This window comes from Dendrobates tinctorius, unplaced genomic scaffold (assembly GCF_039654945.1).
Source record: "Dendrobates tinctorius isolate UK_male_01 unplaced genomic scaffold, ASM3965494v1 ptg000160l, whole genome shotgun sequence".
NCBI lineage: Eukaryota > Metazoa > Chordata > Amphibia > Anura > Dendrobatidae > Dendrobates > Dendrobates tinctorius.
This window is the reverse complement of record NW_027361827.1, coordinates 14,215,432-14,236,057: the sequence shown is the minus strand read 5'-3', so window position 1 is coordinate 14,236,057 and position 20,626 is coordinate 14,215,432. Positions and strand designations below refer to the sequence as shown.

The 20,626-nt window shown below is 41.7% G+C and overlaps 1 protein-coding gene across 1 annotated transcript in view; it reads left to right on the top strand.

The window, feature by feature from the left end:
• The window catches only part of PAX5 (paired box 5), a 402,829-nt gene that overhangs the window by 64,387 nt on the left and 317,816 nt on the right, over nucleotides 1-20,626 (top strand). Inside the window, exon 5 of the mRNA XM_073549659.1 lies at nucleotides 8,998-9,126. Within this exon, the coding sequence (XP_073405760.1) occupies nucleotides 8,998-9,126 (129 nt within the window). The remainder of the gene's footprint in view (nucleotides 1-8,997; nucleotides 9,127-20,626) is intronic.

Sequence of the window (20,626 nt, the reverse complement as noted above, 5' to 3'; positions counted from 1 at the left end):
TAACTAGTTTAAATATGTTCCTCTCCCCTCTCCATCATTTATTCATCCCGCTTCTTTATGCAGTTGCACTCTTAAGTAGAGAGGTGGGAAAAGTTTTCTAATATTTTTAAAATGAAACTGTCATCAGCAGTGTTAATGTGGGAATTTAATTGATGTGCTAACTTCGGATGAGCGATAATTAATACCCAGCTGATGAACTGCCTTGTTAAAAGTGATCTGAAAACAATGCAGCAAACATTATAATAGTAAAGCTATATATGGAATTGAAAGCTTCTTATGTAAATGAAAAAAGCCCTGCTTATAGAGTAACTGTCGTTTTAATTGCATAAGTCTGTAGCAAACATGAAAATAAGCAATTTTTTTTACTATATCTTATCAGACAAATCTGCTTCCTTCTCCTCTGGGATTGATTTTTAAGTCTGGGTTCAGAGTTAAAATCTGTGTTTGGTGTGTTTCCCATTACTGAGATAGGAAGTAGGAGCTATTGGCAGACAGAGACAATGTGCTGCAAGTTCTACCAAAACCACAGAGAACTTGCAGCAGAATGTCTGTGTCTGCCTCTAGCTTCTCTCTCCCTCTCCATAGAATCTTATGCGCACCAACTGGTATCTTCTATCTCTGCAGGGTGACAATCTGTCTTCACTGAAAACAGATTGTGCCATTTTTTAAACTTTTTTTAAGATTGTAGTAGATAAACAAGCAGATTTCGCTGATAAGATATACGGTATTACAAAGTTGCTACATTTCATATGGACTGTTGATTTATGAAATAAAAATTAAAACATAGGTTACTCTTTAATACTACTAACATTAGAATGACTATGAGCATTAGTATTTTTCTCTGATAAAAATTATACAGCAAATGATATATTGTGGTACTGTGTTTGCCAGAAAAATCTATGTAGATACCGAAACAAATAAGACAAAAAGTATTATAAGGGTGACACCTTTACTGCCTAACTAGAATAATTATATTTGTAAGCTTTTTGAGAAAAGAGACTCCATCAGGCAGGTATACAAATAAGTAAGACAAGAGCACAACTGATCTGCTTTAAAGGCTTGCAAATATATTTTTTCTGTTCAGCTAATAAAGGCAAAAGGTAAAAAAGCAAATAAAAAAGTGAACTCGTCCTTAATCTTGTTTTGTGAGCTAAAACAGTTTGTGTCTCAGAAAGCTAAATGACTGCTATAGGAGTGAATGGCCATACACATGCTCATTAGACTTCCATTTTTTTTATTGGAGTGCTTTGTTAACATTACCTCGGAAATCCAGATGTCCAACTTGGGTGCTATATTCAGACATGTTTTAATGATTTGCCATTAGATGAATAAAACCAAATGACCAAAGTAATAATCAAGTGGAAGCATATAGATTGCTCATACTGAAATTTATTCTGTTAAAATATTGTTGTGTTGTACTGTAAATGGGTGAAAGTCCATAGATCAGTCTAGAATTAAATACTGAGGGCAAAATATTTTGCAGCTGCCTATTGAAGGTGGCTACCAATTAAGTCAATGTGCTACAAAGAGGACCTCTCACCAAATTTTTCATGTTGATCTGGACACACAATGTAATAATACCTGCAGAGCAGTTTAAAACTTTTTTGTTATTTTTTTAATTCTGCCTCTTTGCTGCGAATACATTAGAAATCAAAGTACTGGCACCTAATGAGTTAAATTTACTTAAGGCCAAGTAAGATAGCGACTCATAAATGGAGAAGTACACACCCTCAGTGATAGAAACTCATACAGGGAGAAGTACTCTCCCCCAGTGATATCAACTCATAAAAGGAGAAGAAGCACACTCCCCCTGTGATAGCAACTCATACAGGGACAAGAAGCACACTCCCCAAGTAATAGCAACTCATAAAGGGAGAAGACGTACATGCCCCCAGTGATAGCAACTCATACAGGGAGAAGAAGCACACTCCCCCCAGTAATAGCAACTCATTCAGGGAAAAGAAGCACACTCCCCCAGTAATAGCAACTCATTCAGGGAGAAGAAGCACACTCCCCCAGTAACAGCAACTAATAAAGGGAGAAGAAGTACATGCCCCCCAGTGATAGCAACTCATACAGGGAGAAGAAGCACACTCCCCCCAGTAATAGCAACTCATTCAGGGAGAAGAAGCACACTCCCCCAGTAACAGCAACTAATAAAGGGAGAAGAAGTACATGCCCCCCAGTGATAGCAACTCATACAGGGAGAAGAAGCACACTCCCCCCAGTAATAGCAACTCATTCAGGGAGAAGAAGCACACTCCCCCCAGTAATAGCAACTCATTCAGGGAGAAGAAGCACACTCCCCCAGTAACAGCAACTAATAAAGGGAGAAGTACATGCCCCCCAGTGATAGCAACTCATACAGGGAGAAGAACACACCCTCAGTGATAGCAACTCATACAGGGAGAAGTACTCTCCCCCAGTGATAGTGACTCATACAGGGAGAAGAAGAACACTCCCCCAGTGAAAGCAACTCATACAGGGAGAAGTACATGCCCAAAGTGATAGCAACTCATTCAGGGAGAAGAGGAACACACCCTCAGGGATAGCAACTCATTCAGGGAGAAGAATCACACTCCCCCAGAGATAGCAACTCATACAGTGAGAAGAAGTACACTTCCCCAGTAATAGAAACTCATAAAGGGAGAAGACGTACATGTCCCCAGTGATAGCAACTCATACAGGGAGAAGTACATGCCCCCACTGATAGCAACTCATACAGGGAGAAGAACACCCCCCCAGTGATACCGACTCCTACAGGGAGAAAAAGTACACTCCCCCAGTGATAGCAACTCATACAGGGAGAAGAAGTACATTCCCCCAGTGATAGCAACTCATACATGGAGAAGAACACACCCGCAGTGATAGCAACTCATACAGGGAGAGGTACACTCCCCCACTGACAGCAACTCATGCAGGGAGAAGAAGTACACCCCCCAGTGATAGCTACTCATTAAGGGAGAAGAAGCACACTCCCCCAGAGATAGCAACTCGTACAGGGAGAAGTACATGCCCCCAGTGATAGCAACTCATACAGAGAGAAGAAGAACACACCCCCAGTGATAGCAACTCATACAGAGAGAAGAAGTACACACCCCCAGTGATAGCTACTCATTAAGGGAGAAGAAGCACACTCCCCCAGAGATAGCAACTCGTACAGGGAGAAGTACATGCCCTCAGTGATAGCAACTCATACAGAGAAGAAGAGCACACCCCCAGTGATAGCAACTCATACAAAGAAATGAAGTACATGCCCCCAGTGAGAGTGACTCACACAGGGAGAAGAAAAACACGCCCCCTGTGATAACCATTAATACAGGGAGAAGAAGTACACTCACAGAGTAATAGCAACTCATACAGGGAGAAGAAGCACACTCCCCCCAGTAATAGCAACTCATTCAGGGAGAAGAAGCACACTCCCCCCAGTAATAGCAACTCATTCAGGGAGAAGAAGCACACTCCCCCATTAACAGCAACTAATAAAGGGAGAAGAAGTACATGCCCCCCAGTGATAGCAACTCATACAGGGAGAAGAACACACCCTCAGTGATAGCAACTCATACAGGGAGCAGTATTCTCCCCCAGTGATAGTGACTCATACAGGGAGAAGAAGAACACTCCCCCAGTGAAAGCAACTCATACAGGGAGAAGTACATGCCCAAAGTGATAGCAACTCATTCAGGGAGAAGAGGAACACACCCTCAGGGATAGCAACTCATTCAGGGAGAAGAAGCACACTCCCCCAGAGATAGCAACTCATACAGTGAGAAGAAGTACACTTCCCCAGTAATAGAAACTCATAAAGGGAGAAGACGTACATGTCCCCAGTGATAACAACTCATACAGGGAGAAGTACATGCCCCCAGTGATAGCAACTCATACAGGGAGAAGAACACCCCCCCAGTGATACCGACTCCTACAGGGAGAAAAAGTACACTCCCCCAGTGATAGCAACTCATACAGGGAGAAGAAGTACATTCCCCCAGTGATAGCAACTCATACATGGAGAAGAACACACCCGCAGTGATAGCAACTCATACAGGGAGAGGTACACTCCCCCACTGATAGCAACTCATGCAGGGAGAAGAAGTACACCCCCCCAGTGATAGCTACTCATTAAGGGAGAAGAAGCACACTCCCCCAGAGATAGCAACTCGTACAGGGAGAAGTACATGCCCCCAGTGATAGCAACTCATACAGAGAGAAGAAGAACACACCCCCAGTGATAGCAACTCATACAGAGAGAAGAAGTACACACCCCCAGTGATAGCTACTCATTAAGGGAGAAGAAGCACACTCCCCCAGAGATAGCAACTCGTACAGGGAGAAGTACATGCCCTCAGTGATAGCAACTCATACAGAGAGAAGAAGAACACACCCCCAGTGATAGCAACTCATACAAAGAAATGAAGTACATGCCCCCAGTGAGAGTGACTCACACAGGGAGAAGAAAAACACACCCCCTGTGATAACCATTAATACAGGGAGAAGAAGTACACTCACAGAGTAATAGCAACTCATACAGGGAGAAGAAGCACACTCCCCCCAGTAATAGCAACTCATTCAGGGAGAAGAAGCACACTCCCCCCAGTAATAGCAACTCATTCAGGGAGAAGAAGCACACTCCCCCATTAACAGCAACTAATAAAGGGAGAAGAAGTACATGCCCCCCAGTGATAGCAACTCATACAGGGAGAAGAACACACCCTCAGTGATAGCAACTCATACAGGGAGAAGTATTCTCCCCCAGTGATAGTGACTCATACAGGGAGAAGAAGAACACTCCCCAGTGAAAGCAACTCATACAGGGAGAAGTACATGCCCAAAGTGATAGCAACTCATTCAGGGAGAAGAGGAACACACCCTCAGGGATAGCAACTCATTCAGGGAGAAGAAGCACACTCCCCCAGAGATAGCAACTCATACAGTGAGAAGAAGTACACTTCCCCAGTAATAGAAACTCATAAAGGGAGAAGACGTACATGTCCCCAGTGATAGCAACTCATACAGGGAGAAGTACATGCCCCCAGTGATAGCAACTCATACAGGGAGAAGAACACCCCCCCAGTGATACCGACTCCTACAGGGAGAAAAAGTACACTCCCCCAGTGATAGCAACTCATACAGGGAGAAGAAGTACATTCCCCCTGTGATAGCAACTCATACATGGAGAAGAACACACCCGCAGTGATAGCAACTCATACAGGGAGAGGTACACTCCCCCACTGATAGCAACTCATGCAGGGAGAAGAAGTACACACCCCCAGTGATAGCTACTCATTAAGGGAGAAGAAGCACACTCCCCCAGAGATAGCAACTCGTACAGGGAGAAGTACATGCCCCCAGTGATAGCAACTCATACAGAGAGTAGAAGAACACACCCCCAGTGATAGCAACTCATACAGAGAGAAGAAGTACACACCCCCAGTGATAGCTACTCATTAAGGGAGAAGAAGCACACTCCCCCAGTGATAGCTACTCATTAAGGGAGAAGAAGCACACTCCCCCAGAGATAGCAACTCGTACAGGGAGAAGTACATGCCCTCAGTGATAGCAACTCATACAGAGAGAAGAAGAACACACCCCCAGTGATAGCAACTCATACAAAGAAATGAAGTACATGCCCCCAGTGAGAGTGACTCACACAGGGAGAAGAAAAACACGCCCCCTGTGATAACCATTAATACAGGGAGAAGAAGTACACTCACAGAGTAATAGCAACTCATACTGGGAGAAGTACATGCCCTGTGTGTGAATAATCTGATGACATCCACGTGGACTTAACTAAAGTTTACTCATTAGGTGCCAACTACTTTGCTAATATCTCTGAAACAGAGAGGCAAAATAAAAAAAAGCAAAAAAAAAAAGTTTTATTCCGCTTTGTAGCCATTACATTGTTTGTCCAGTTTAACATGTAAAATTTGGTGAAAGGTTACAACATTGCAACATTATTTAGTATATTTAGCCAAACTACTTTTCTCCAATAGCAAAAGACACCCAGTCACACACTGCTGTTTCGGGCTTTTTGCCATTTCATAAGCACAGTGCGGGGTGCTGATGGGCTGGGTGGAAAACTGTTACTCCTTTCTGAGGCATCCAGTGTCTTTTCCTTTTGAAGAAGTATCTGGTTCAGCTAATTATCCCTAGTCACGTTCCAAGGCTCAACAAAGGGGCAAACATTGATTTACAGAGTAGCTACCTGCAATAGATGGCAGCAGTGATTCAGCCCTCTTCCTCCAGGAGGGGAGCTAACTTCACACCCTTTTCCTAGAGAGCATTGCCTGGCCTATAAGTCTTTTGATGCTAGCTGATGGTCTCCACAAGCAGAAACAGTATCTCCCAGTCCAACGTAAAGGGCTTAAATTATGTAACGTATTCACTAATTGTGATATGCGGTTAAAGGCGGTTATTAATTTTCTGTAAATTAATGACCTTAGCTACAGGTTATTATAAAGTAATAAATTACTCTGCACTATCCTTCCCAGGTCCACTGCTGATGTTCCCGGTGTCTGGCATTGGGTGCAGTGCTGATGTCACGTAGGCAGAGCAGCAACCAATCAATGAGCTCAGCAGCTTTGCCAGTGTAGATGTTGTGCCCCATCCGGATCCACTGAGCACACTGATTAGCTGCTGCACTGTTAATGGGACATCAGCTTCAGAGCCAATACCAAACACTGGGAGCATCGTCGGAGACTCACCGGTGGACCTAAGGATTTCTTTATAATAACCCGGAGCCGGGGACATTACTGTAATTTACTGAAAGGGAATTATTCCTTTAAAAATGAGCTTAAGGAATATAAACATGGTTGACAAGTGGAATGTCGGCACATGCTACTGTTTTGTTTAGTTTCACTGCTCATATTTTAGGCATGAACCAAAGATATTAGACCCAGAATTTCCAGTTTGAAGATGTGCGCTGTGGTTATTGGTATGTAAGCGGTTGCTTTAAACAAATCTGTTTTTAACAGTTTACCAAGGCAATAGAATAGCTGTAAGATTAGGCAGCTCCATCCAGATATTCTCTTTACTTTACACCTCTTTATAGATGCAAATTGATGATCACACATCAGTACAATGCAGTCTTGTCTCCGTAATCCTTCTTAAAAGGGTTTCCCCAAAAGGATGGAGGATTTATACCTTCATCCTATTTAACATTCTGTGTTGTGCCAAAGACTTATTTGCTGCTCCCTTTGGAGACGTACCAGGGTCAGCAATGAGGAGTTTTATACAAAAGGTTCACTGAAGCAATACTTTAGTTGGTTATCCCTCCAACTCAAAAGATCTGCACACAAGAAGAAAATAGCATTTGTTGCTACTTTCTAAATTCCACCTGCTAGCTTTCCATATAGTGTATACTGATTGAAGATCTCTGCCATTTCAGACACCAAGCGGTAATATATCCATTTGTGAAGCCTTTCACGCAGAGGGCTGATTATGGCATACTGAACTTTCTAGGTGTATGGAGGAAAATGATTTATTTACAGAATGTATATCTTCTAATCTTGTATACCAGTCTCTAAAATAATGTGATAACAGACTGAATAATTTATGGTATAGTGATCCTCACTTATCAGAAAACGGTTGGCTTATACAGTAGAAAGCAAAAGCTCCGGAATGAGGCCTTAGGACCTCTACGTGTTCTTGTGCTGCTCCGAGCATCTCCAAATAGAAAATGGCAATGGTGGTTGCAACATAGGACTGGTAAACTGATGTATATATGAAAAGCAATCTTAAAGGGAAATCTTGCCATTTGTTAACTTTATCAGTATTTATGGCAAAAAAAAATCATCAAAGTTTTATCCAGAAAACCCGGATGATTTTTTTCTCACTTGTCATCTGTGTGCGGTTCATATGCAATCTGTTCTATCAATAAGACCATTTAGTTTCTTATGTTACAGAATTGCAATGTAGCCGTAAAAATCAGACGCTATTCTATGGCTCCACTTGGCATCTGATATGTTTTGCGCACCCATAGACTTGAATGGGTGAGTCTCATCTGATTTTTGGAACAAACTACAGCATGTTGCGGGTTTTTTCACATGCAGATTTTGTCACTTTAAAAAAAATATCGCTCATCTGCACTGCCCCATTGAATAGCTTTGGTCCTGTCCATTTTTTTTTACTGACAGATCTTGGACCGAACATACGGTTGTGTAAATGAGTCATAAGAGACATATAGTGCCTGTATTAGGTGTACAGTATTTTAAAAGGTGCATGTCTCTTTGCTATTTAAAGAGAACCTGTCAGGTTGGAAATGCTGGGCGATCTCTTGGCATGATGTTATAGTGTAGGAGAATCTGAACCCAGATATATAGTTTTGTGATGGAGTATTCAGTAAAACTCATTTTCTTCATTATCATTCCTGCCCATTCATGGTTTAGCATGCCAGTGGGCAGTCCTAATCAGTGACCGACTACATTCCCTGTAGAAGGGTACAGAGATCGCTGTCAATCACTGATTTGGACCGCCTTCCTGACAGCCAAGCAAAATAAGTAAAAATTACTATGAATAAAATGCAGGTTATACTGAAATTTTCCATCCCTAAAGCTAAATATGAATCTGTTCTCCTTCTGCTCTATAAGGCCAATTACACTGCATGGTCAATGTAGCAGGTTTCCTTTTAATAAATGTATTTATTATTGTATAATAAACATCTATATTCAAATAAAAAATATACATTTTGTATCAAAAAGTGTCTGTAATTAGAAGCTTCATTGCTTCTCCCAGTGGATGGCATTCTGTCCAGCTCATTTCATGCCCATGTAACCCATCTGATTGCTGCTGTGTATTGAATCATGCACTTGTGTATAACACGACCAGGGCAGATTTCCATTCCTTGAGTATAACCAATGAAGGTTGACATTCACTGACGACTAGCAGAGATCTTAAAGACAATGAGGAATTAATGCCTCGGGTATTAATGAATTTTATTACACACGTACCCTACGAGGTGGTTAATTGTCCATAAACGTACATATTTGGTGTTTCTTTCAGCTTCAACTGGTTCAGTGACTCAGGTCTCCTCGGTAAGCACAGACTCAGCAGGTTCTTCGTATTCGATCAGTGGAATTCTGGGAATTACATCATCCAATGCAGAAAACAACAAACGCAAGAGAGATGAAGGTAATGACTACTATCTTTCCTTCTGCAGTTACTGAAATCTAATAATTCCTATGATATGAAGCAGTAATTACCGTACATAGACATGATATAGTCTGAAGACGTCAACAATCAGCATTCTTCCTTCCTGAAATGACTGATAACAGGAAACAATAAACTTCACAAACTGTGCAGCCAAAGTATTTTCAGTTGTTTCTATTTCAGAACATTTTGGATGCCATACTACTTTTCATTAAAGATTATAATTCCTTTAATCTTTGCTGGTTACCCACAAGATTTTCCTTCTGGAGATTTATCTTACTTGTGAAGTCTTATAAGTAATGCACCCTGGGAAAAGTATGCAAATTATCTCTCCATCAAAAGGAATAAATCTGTCTCTCTAGAGCCATCTGTAGGTTCCTATTTGTCACCTGTTTGTAGGTTGTCTTTGAGGGGCATATAATGGGTCCCATATGATGCTCCATATATAATGGGTCCCATATGATGCTTCATATATAATGGGCCCCATATGATGCTCCATATATAATGGGCCACATATATGATGTTCCAGTGTATGATGGGCCCCACATATGATGCTCCAGTGTAAATTGGACCTCATATATAATGCTCTAGTGTATAATGCACCCCATATATGATGCTCCAGTGTATAATGGGCCCCATATATGATGTTTCAGTGCATATTGGGCCCCTTATATGATGCTCCAGTGTATAATGGGCCCCATGCTATATCTTGTAGCATCTCTTGAGGAAGAAGTCTTGTTGACTTTGAAACGCGTTGAGATTGAAGTTAAAACCACTGATTTTTTATCCTGAACTTGCCTGCACCGTCATTTGTACAGCAGCGCGGATGGTATCCACAAATTTCTCAGCATTTGTTGATATATATAGTGACATATAATAAAATGCTAATTTGGGAAAGCCCATTTGAAAAGTGTTTTTCATCAATGAAAAAAATGACCTACATGTCCCTGGATTGGCACATATACCATGATCAGTTTATTCTGCTTTATCTTTGTGTACGCCACCAAAATAAGATATTAGGTTAAGACTTTTATCAGCCCTACAAGCTTAGCATGCTTCTTCCTGAATTAAAATAATATCACATAAAGCACTATAGTTTTCCTGTATTTAAAAAATACATATTTGGAAATCATGGTAGCATAATGGTTAGCACTATTTTTCAACAGTAGTACAGGATTCAAATCTGACCTAAGACAACTTCTGTGTGGAGTTTGCAAGAATCCCCTGCATTTCTGTAGGCTCTTATCCAAGCTTCAAAACCATACAGATAAGTTATTTGGCTTCCTTTGAAACTGACACTATTTTGTGTGAAACAGGAATTTGAATTGTTAGTCCAACTTGAGACATGGGGACGACAAAATGAGTATAGAGTTGCAGAAAATGTTGCAGCTATATAAACCCTGCTTGCATAAAGTGAAAAGCACTTGGAAAAGCTGACTGTGAAGTTGAAAGAAGACAGCAAGGAGATGTGACTTTATCTGAACATGAAGAAGTCATGACTACCACCAATGAGGTAGTCCATATTAAAATCAACCATGAAGAAACAAAAGTGGTCAAAAACTTAGTTTTCTCAAGTCCCCCATTAATCACATTGGTGGTACAACAGCAGAGATCAAGTGCTGAAAAGTAGTGGGACATGCTTCCATGGTGAGCATGGAGCAAATATGGAAGTGCAAGGATGTCTCAATCACCGTCAAACAAAGACCGATCATTACAATTGTCTTTCTAATTGCAACATATGGCTGTGAGATGTAGATTATCATGAAAACAGACAGAAAAATTGATGCCTTTGAGTTATGGTCCTGGAGAAGACATTGTCAAATAATGTGGACAGCTACGATCACCAACAAAGATGTTCTTGATCATATAAATCTAGAGTTGTCCTTAGAAGGCAAGCTCTGTACACAGAAGCTAACCTGTTTTATACATGTGAAGAGGGCAAATTCACTAGAAAGGAATATGCTATTCAGAATGGTCAATGGTAAGATGACAAAAAATTAACATCAAGCAATTGAAATAAGCCATGAAAACAGGGAAGCATGCCATGAAACAGCTTACATGGTATTCAAGGATCGAACACAACTGATCCGATAGAATCAAAGAATCAATGTAAACCTTTCTTAGACATTAGACTAATGTTGGCTAAAACCACTGACGGGATTTGACAATGGTCTAATATGTATGGGGGCACCATTATACTGATTGTCATGAGAGATGTTGATCATGCAATATCAATTTCAGACTGCCAATCGCATTGTTCTCCCTAAGATAAGTTGCCGGACAATGTTTTGGTCAGTGATTTTCTCATAGAGATTATAACTGTTTTCAGCTAAATGAGCTCTTCTGTGTATGGGACAGTCGGCTTATATGGCTGTTGGCTGAATGAATGACCGAAGCACTGTTTGTCTGATAGCATGTTGTATGCATGGCCAGCTTTAAACTGCGATGTGAGGGTTGATGTAAAAGGGGTATTTAAGCTTGAAGTATTTAACATGTGTTCTGTGGATTAGTGATTAATGGTAGATCAGTGGGGTCCTACATATTTATAGGACTGATTGAAGCCAAACATTGAATAAGTGTTATATGTTTCAGGCTGGAATGCCTCTTTAACAGAATACAAGGGGCTATAGTTCCTTTTCTTACATTGTCCTTTTTTTCTGTGGTGGATATTGGTTTTGGTTAACCGCTCCTCTATGTGTCATGGTAAACGAAGCAAACTTATTTTCACAGAAGAAATGAGTCTATGAGATGTGAGTCATGGGAATCAATGAGTGCCTTGCTTTAGGGACTAGTAATTTTGAGCAACATTTTACTGCTCATTGAATAAAGGTGAGAGAAATATAAAATGTATGTTCAGTTATGAAACAGAGCCGAGCAGTGCAGAAAATGATATTCAACTGTAATTGAATATTTTTATGCTCCTTGTAATTTTAAAGTAGATTGGAATTGCACTTTTATATGCCAAAAAGATCCCAAAAAGTTTTAGTCCATTACCCTTACATCTCATTATCAGCTAGATAAGGGTTATTGGACACATAATGACCTGAGAGGGCTGTAAAGTTTAATCGTCCAGGTTGTTTTGTGTTAGTAAAGACTCCTTGAATGAGTGTCTTACGCAAAGAGAAGTTAAATTGTTTCTCTGTTCTAAATACAGATGTAAGAAAATCTTTAAATAACTTTAAAAAATGCTAAAAGCATTAAATGCATTAATTAGATAGAAAACCTATATCCTACTATTCAGAGTAACCAATGACTTGACCTGCTAGCACTGTTGTCTTGTCTACTAAATGTGGCTCAGTGGTTAGCACTGCAGCCTTGCAGCGCTGGGGTCCTGGAGTTCAGATCCCACCAAGGACAACATCTGCAAGGAGTTTGTATCATCTCCCCGTGTTTGCGTGGGTTTCCTCCGGGTACTCTGGTTTCCTCCCATACTCCAAGATCTACTGATAGGGAATTTAGATTGTGAGCCCCATCCGGGACATTGATATTAATGTCTGTAAAGCGCTGTGGAATTAATGGCGGTATGTAAATGAGTAAAATAAAGTCCTTCAGCTATCATGTTTCCATGTGTTTTTTTAAATTTCAAAGCTGAGATTATATTAAAAACTATTAGGACATGTCACTTGTGGGGGAGATGCTGGTATCTGCTTTTTTTGCACCCTGGGTTTTCTCCTTACAATGTGGAACTGACAGTGCACTTTCTTACCTGCTTGTCACTTCTCATCAAAGCCGGTGAGCGAGTGCACTATCAATGTGCATATTGCATAGTGACAAGAGTCTACTGAGCACACCTTGGAACTGACAACCCATCGCGATGCATGCTCAGTAGAGTAGGGACTAGCCCAGCCACTGATGACGCTTCGTTCACGGTGGGGGCAGCTCGTTTGAGTATTCTAGCATGCACTGGGGGTTCTCAAATCAAAATAAGCACCATCAAACAAGAGGAAGGTGAAAAAAAGCAGTTAGATAGCTTAGTGAGGGAAGTATAGGGAAATTTTAATTAAAGTATACTGTATTAACAAAGAGATTTGATTATGACATATATTAGATAGACATTTAAGATTAAAATAAATGTTAGCTTCGGACCACCCCTTTACTGGTTTTATACAGCTAAAGCTTTACTACTAGATCAATTAAAGGTACTTTATTATCTTTTTAGTGGTTAAGTTCCTCATTATTTTCAAGATCAAGAAAGATCAACTAAACAATGAAAATTATGGAAGCAGACCTCGATGGACACTACTGAATATAATGGGATCTGTCAGCTTTCTGTCATTGTCTATCCAAATACTGTGCTTTTTGACACAGAAAAGTACCGTACATTTTGGTCCCATATTAGCCAGGAGGTAAAAAAAATAAAAATGATTAGTAAAAAGTGGGTATTCTCATTTTTATCAGTGCCTTAAACTGGCATTTTTGGCTTAATCTGCAAGGGTATTTCCAAGGCAGATATAAATATTGCCTTATTAAACTCTAAATAGTATTATACAAAGCTCCAGGAGTTAAACTGATACCTTGTTATGTAAGGTGATAAGTTACGTAGTTTTCTATAAAGAGAGCAACAGTTTGGCACAATGTCCAAACACCAAAAAACTTTTTTAAAAATGAAACTTTTACAAGCTTGGTAATATATACTTTGGAATAATGTTTTGAATATGCTTTTAATCTAGTTTTGGTTATATATCTTGTCCAGCTCATAGCCATATAGCTAAGGCATCTGGAAAAGTACACAGTACATTCATTTTTGGCATGATTAATAATTTAGGCTAAAGGTCCAATTTTTCACAAATCTAAAAATCGATATCTTATTACAAAGTGAGCGTGGATCAGGCAGACAGCAGGCATTTCTTCTTGCTCCTATACCCTCCACATTCCACACTGGAGTAGAAGGGTTTATGAATTCCTCGGAGCAACTTGTATAGAGTTGATTTATTACCTTTTTGTTCCTCTAACTCCTGGCATTTTTTAAACAGATGTCACCAGCCCTTAACCCAGTGGGTTGCCTGCTTGGTAACAACAGGGGCAAACCAAATCAGACAATCTTTATTGGTTTATAGGGTTCAGGGTGTCATTTTTTTCTCCTGTTATAATATGGACCCAGAGCAGATGTGACTTAGTGGGAGATCAGTGGTTTTATTTTCTGAGAAAGGACATTTAATTGAAGATTGACACGGGGGGGGGGGGGGGGGGGGCGGATGGAGTCTGCACAGTAAGGTTGTCTGAGAAAAAAATGGAAATACTGTGTCTTTTCCCCAAAACATCTAAAAGTTATTCTTGCTATATATAATAAGTTTGACAAGAAAAAGTAGTGGGGGAATATGTATAATTGCTAATATTGAATTGCTAGAAGAAGAGAAGGGTATCCATCTTTGATATCCATATGATGGAGATTGCTGAGTAAAAAGCTCTGCTATCATACTCCCAGCAGTCTGACCTTCATCGATCATACACTTTCCTACAATCCTATGAATAGGAGATAGGTTCCAATCTTGGTACAAGATTTACATTATTAAAGGCAGTAAAGAGACACTACATCTTAGCCTTTGTCAGATTTACATCTACAACCCCACTGTTGTATTTACTGGGGGTCTGGAGAATTTGAGAATTGAATAATCCACTGTAGAAAAACATAGTTTTCTGTGGCATCATACATTTATGACAAATTCACAGGATAGTAGATGGAGGTCTCACCAATGGGACCTTCATCTGTCTCAAGAACCCATGCCACTGTAAGAGGAGAGTGGCCAAAATTTCCATTAATTCGTATGGGAATTTTACCTCTCCACTGACATCAGTATGCAATATGACCCCGTTCTCAAGTTTCAACGTTAATGCGGCTCCCATTATTGTGTTCCTTATCTACCATGCCTTTATGGCATATTGTGAAGATGCACCTTGAAAGTACGGGACAGGAATGGGTTTTTAACCCAATGTTGCACTATGTAAGGTCACTTTAATCATAACAACCATACTCACAAATTTCACATATTTTTGTTCCCAAATGTCGCCAATTGTGTCAGCCACTGAAGTGATGACTACAGGAACCCACCTAAAGCGCTAAAGGCAACCTGCTATCTGAATTATTCAGCTCAAATTATAGCTGTTAGAATCAGAGCCTGGGTGCATGATTGTGGCCTTATATATATTTCCTCTGAAATGCTCTGGTGTTTCAGACAAGATATGCTTTATAGGTCTGGCCTGGGACCTTAGCCAGAGATGAGACTAAACTAGCTCTGCCCCCTTCTGGCTTCTCCCAGCACTGCCAGAGATGACTGACATGTGTCTCGATATGTGCACACAAGGTAGAGACCTATCAATCACCTGGAACAACACTGGGAAGATCTTGCCAGTGGCGTAGCCAGATTAGTCTGGTCTCTGTCATTGGCCGGATCTTTGAAGCATATTTTTTCTGAATCACCGGACACCAGAGTGTTTCAGAGAAATATATACCTGGCTGCAATCCTGTGGTTAGGGCAGCATTAATCAGATGACAAGTTCCCTTTAACCACAGGAACCCATGAAAGTCCAAACCACATATGTAGTTGGTGGAAGTGCTTCCATTGCTTGCCACTTTTTCTTTTTTAACTGAGTCTATCTAAAATTCTTTGTAACACTACATAAGTCAACACTTTATTTATAATGTCGCACTTTCCACTTCAACCCTCAACCGAGCATTTACACGTGAAGCAAAATCTGAGAATGTGAAGAATATACACGTGTTTAATCCTTATGTACTGACGTTATATATTGCTTCTATCTAAAGATCCCTATTTCACAAAACATTTTTATTCTCCCCACTAAAATGTACATAATATTATATGTTGTTTTTGCTCTGACAAGATGGTCGTGAATGAAGACTTCCTCTGCAGTGCTTTTAGAAAGGCTTGTAATAAATAGCCTGTCATTGCGCTATAAATCAGAGCGAGAGCCGTGTATGGGCTGTGTATGAAGGCTAATAAACTATTGACTGCAAATCTGAAGTTGTACCAGCATACTAACACAATTACTTACAATTTACCAATACTGTGTCGAAAAAATAATCCCATTGGTTAACTAGAGTTATTCAAACACCTGAGTACTTAATCTACTAATTTTACATTATCTATGCTATATAGTCGTGACATATTCTGTAGCACTGTACACTGTTTTAAAGTGAAGTTTCTTTTTTTTACCCTTTTCCAACCTTAAATGTATCCATATGACCACGTCACCTAGTACTTACCAGCCTTGCACATATGGATACGTTCAGGCAATTTTGGTGCACAGACACTGTGTGCGCGCGATCGCCACCAGGTGTCAGATGATTCTGACAGCTGACACTTGGTACTCTGGGCAAGGAGCAGAATTGCACCGCCTCTGGCACTGTAACCCCCTAAATGCTGCAATTGAACTTGATCACAGCATTTTGGGAGCAGGCAGAGGGAAGAAAGCCCCTCTGCCCTTGGATCGGAGACCCTGCAACTTCATTGCGAGGTCCCGATTATTGCCAATGTAGGGTTGCAGCAGGTTCAAGAATGCAGTGACGAGACACGAGACTGAGTGTGGTTTGTAAAATTAACTTTTATAAATTGTAGCCACTGGGCTATGCTGAGCAAACAAAAAGGGTTAACAACAATTTTTCCATGCAGGGACTCAACAACATTAACAACACTTTTCTTATCTAAAATGCGGCTAATCCGGCTAATCCAGGTGGCATAGGCCACGTACGGCCCAAACTATGGGTCCTATAGCCAACTTATCATTCCAGGTGTCTTTCAGGATCACAGGAGTGGCCGCTTAGAGGTCGCTGATGTGGCTGCCCTGGCGTCCCTATATCCAGGGACGGTTGGGACTCGATAGGCCCTGAAGGATCTGTGACGTTGGGGCGCAACAGGCCCTGAAGGATATGTGGCATTGGGGGCGCAACAGGCCGTGAAGGATCTGTGCTGTTGGGGCGCAACAGGCCCTGAAGAATCTGTGCCGTTGGGGCGCAACAGGCCCTGAAGGATCTGTGTTGTTGGGGCACAACAGGCCCTGAAGAATCTGTGCTGTTGGGGCGCAACAGGCCCTGAAGGATCTGTGTTGTTTCCTGTTCCCAGAGTGCAGATATGTCGCAGTTTCTAAGGTGACAGTTGGTCGACCTCTGCCTAGGGTCCCTCTATAGATGGGACGCAGGCCTCTACTGCCGCCTATGGCGAGATGGCGTCCCCTGAGGTCGGTGGTGAAAGGGCCACGGCCGGGGGCGAAGGCAAGGAGGCAGTGTCCAGGCCGCTGCAGCGTGTGTCTCTGAAGTGACAGCAGCAGCTGGGGGTCGCGGACCAGCTGCAACGGAGCGAGGAACAGCGGGCACGGCTGTGACTGAGCGTGGACGATGGGCGTCTCCTGGTAGGGGTCGAGCACACGTAAGTTGTAGGTGAGCAAGTCGCTTACCCCTCACAGACCCCTGATAGTCTCTCAGCTCCACAATGCCCATTACACCGTCTCTCTCTATATCACACGGACTCTTCTCTCTTGTCAGCCCTACTGCCAACTGCCTCCTGAGCGTGCCCCCTGCTCCTTTTATCCTTGCCCCGCCCTCCTTCACCCGGCAACCTTCAGTAGTCTCTCTCCCATGTTGCCTCCCCGATGTTGTTTCTTCAGGAACCCTGATGGCGGTCCCCTTAGTTCCGGCCCAGTCACCCTATGGGAGTCCTCCTCCCCACATTCCCCCACCCTGCAAGCTTGCCAGTCCTCAGGTGAGGGTCTTAGTCTATTGAGATTGGTCTGTAGGGGTTTCAATGTTCATTGCCATACGAACTGGTCTTGTTCGTATCGTTCAGGGGGGTTTGCCGGCTGTTGACCGCTCGGAGCGTCTTAGTTCGACTGGGGTGGAGTCTTCTGGGGTGGTGGATAGTGGTGGGTTGATTGGTGCAGGCGGGCTAATTGTGTCAGCTGGCTCATTATCGAGTGGAGGGCCTCTGGGTTCTGGAGGAAAATCTTCGCCATCGTACGGGTCCCAAAACATGGGCGACGGTTCAGAGGTTGAAGGAGCAGGCTCCGATTGCTTTGGGTCAGTGGAAATAGATGGGCGTAACATATTACGATGCACAATGCGAGTGGGCAGTGTTTCATCCTCCTCGGGTCCTATTTCGTATAAAGTGACATAAAGTGACATGTGCAAATTAGAGTACCTAACTTTCCGTCCCCTATACTGAACACCTTCCTGTCTGCGCCATTCCGCTGACCAGTAGGGTGTCTACTTCAGCAGACAGGGAGGTGTTCAGTATAGGGGACGGAAAGTTAGGTACTCTAATTTGCACATGTCACTTTATGTCTTGTCTTTTGCACTATTTTTGCACTTTTTCTATTGTTGCCTACCCAACTACCTGTTTGGCAACCCCTGTACACTCCTTTTCTGGGTGATTGAGTGACTATAAGTGTTTCACTTATTCAGAGTCATCTAGGAGTTTCAGGGTACAGCCGTCGTGGAACGGGGGCGCTAATCTCATTTTTGTGTAGGGTGCCAACCTCCGTTGTCAGGTACAGTAGCTTGTGATATCAGGATCCTATTGTAGTATTTAGTAGGTGACACGGTTGGTTGTTTGTTTTGTGTTCCGTGTGGACGTATTTGTCTTTTACCATGATTGCATTAAAGGTTAAGTTTTATGCATATCTATATCCATTGCTGTAAGGGTCCCTGTTGATAGACTAGTTGAATTTTTGACCTTACTGGTGGTTTCCACCAATTTCTGATAGAAAACACCCAAGGAGTCAAAATCGTCACTACACCTGTAGATAAATTCCCAAAGGGGTGTACTTTCCAAAATTGGGTCACTTGAGGGGGTATTCTGCTCTTCTAGCTCTTATGGGCTATGTTTATGGAGTTTGCAAACTATTTTAGGAAAATCTGCGCTCCAGGAAGCAAATAGTGCTCCGTCCCTCCCGAGTCTCACCATGTGGCTAAGCAGTACTGTACAGCCACATATGGGGTATAGCCACATTCAGTAGAAATTGTAGAACAAATTTTGATACCATTTTTACCCACTTCTTGAGTGAAAATGTAAAATCTGGGGCTAAAACAAAATTTTGGTGGTAAAATGTATTTTTTTTCTTCACTGCACAATGGTATAAAATTCTGTGACACACCTGCGGTGTTAATATGATCACTGCACCCCAGATGAATTCATTGAGAGGTTTAGTTTGTAAAATGGTGTCACTTATGGGGAGTTCTGCTGTGCTGGCACCTTAATTGCTTTCCCAGTGAGTCATTGCATCTGCAAACCATAATAATAAAATCTTCACTACAATACTGAAAAGTATTTCCTGATTACATGTAGGGTATTGGCACACATAGGAAAAAATGGACCTCAGTTTGTTGTAAACATATCTCTTATTAACCCTTAGAAAAATTAAAAACTTGGGCCTAAAACAACATTTTAGTGGTAAAAATGTAATGTATTCTTTCTTCACCGTTGAATGGTATAAAATTCAGTGAGTTACATGTTGTGTCAATATGATCACTGATCCCCTAGATTAATTAATGGGGGGGTGTAGTTTGTAAAATGAGTTCACATATTGGGGGTTTCTGTTGTTCTGGCACCTCAGGGGCTCTACCAATGTGACATGGCACCCTCAAACCATTCCACCAAAATCTGAACTTCAATATGGCGCTTCTTCCATTCTGAGCTTTGCACTGTGTCTCAAAAGTAGTATTTCCCCACATATGAGTATCGGCGTACTGAGGAGAAATTGCACAACAAATTGTACAGTGTAATTTCTCCTGTTACTCTTATGAAAATAAAAAAAGGGGCTAAAATAATTTTGAGGGGAAAATGTGATTTTTTTTATTTTCATGGCTCAACGTTATAAACTTCTGTGAAATGAATAGAGATTCCAGGTGCTCATCACACATGTAAATACATTCCTTGAGGGGTCTAGTTTCCAAAATGGGGTCACTTGTGGTAGTGTCCACTGTTTAGACACATCAGGATTTCTCCAAACGGGACATTTCGTCCACTAATGATTCCAGCAAATTTTACATTCAAAAAGTCAAATGACGGTCCTTCCCTTGCAAGCCCTGTCATCCGCTCAAACAGCAGTTTTCGCCCAGATATTGGGATCAGCGTGCTCAGGAAAAATTGCACAACAAATTGTACAGTGCAATTTTTCCTGTTAGCCTTATGAAAATGCAAAATTTGGGGCTAAGAAACATTTTTGTGGGGAAAATGTGATTTTTTTATTTTCATGTCTCAACATTATAAACTTCTGTGAAGCACCTGGGGGTTCAAAGTGCTCACCACACATCTACATACTGTCATGCCTGCCATGTCTGACATGCCGCATGACCCCTGGAGCAGTGTGCAAGCGCACCTAACTGTCTTGCTCGTCATGTCTTGTGTGCTGCATGACCCCTGGAGCAGTGTGCACGCGCACCTCACTGTTATATCTGTCATGACTATTATGCTGCATGATCCCTGGAGCAGTATGCACATGCACCTCATGACTGTTGTGCTGCGTCACTCCT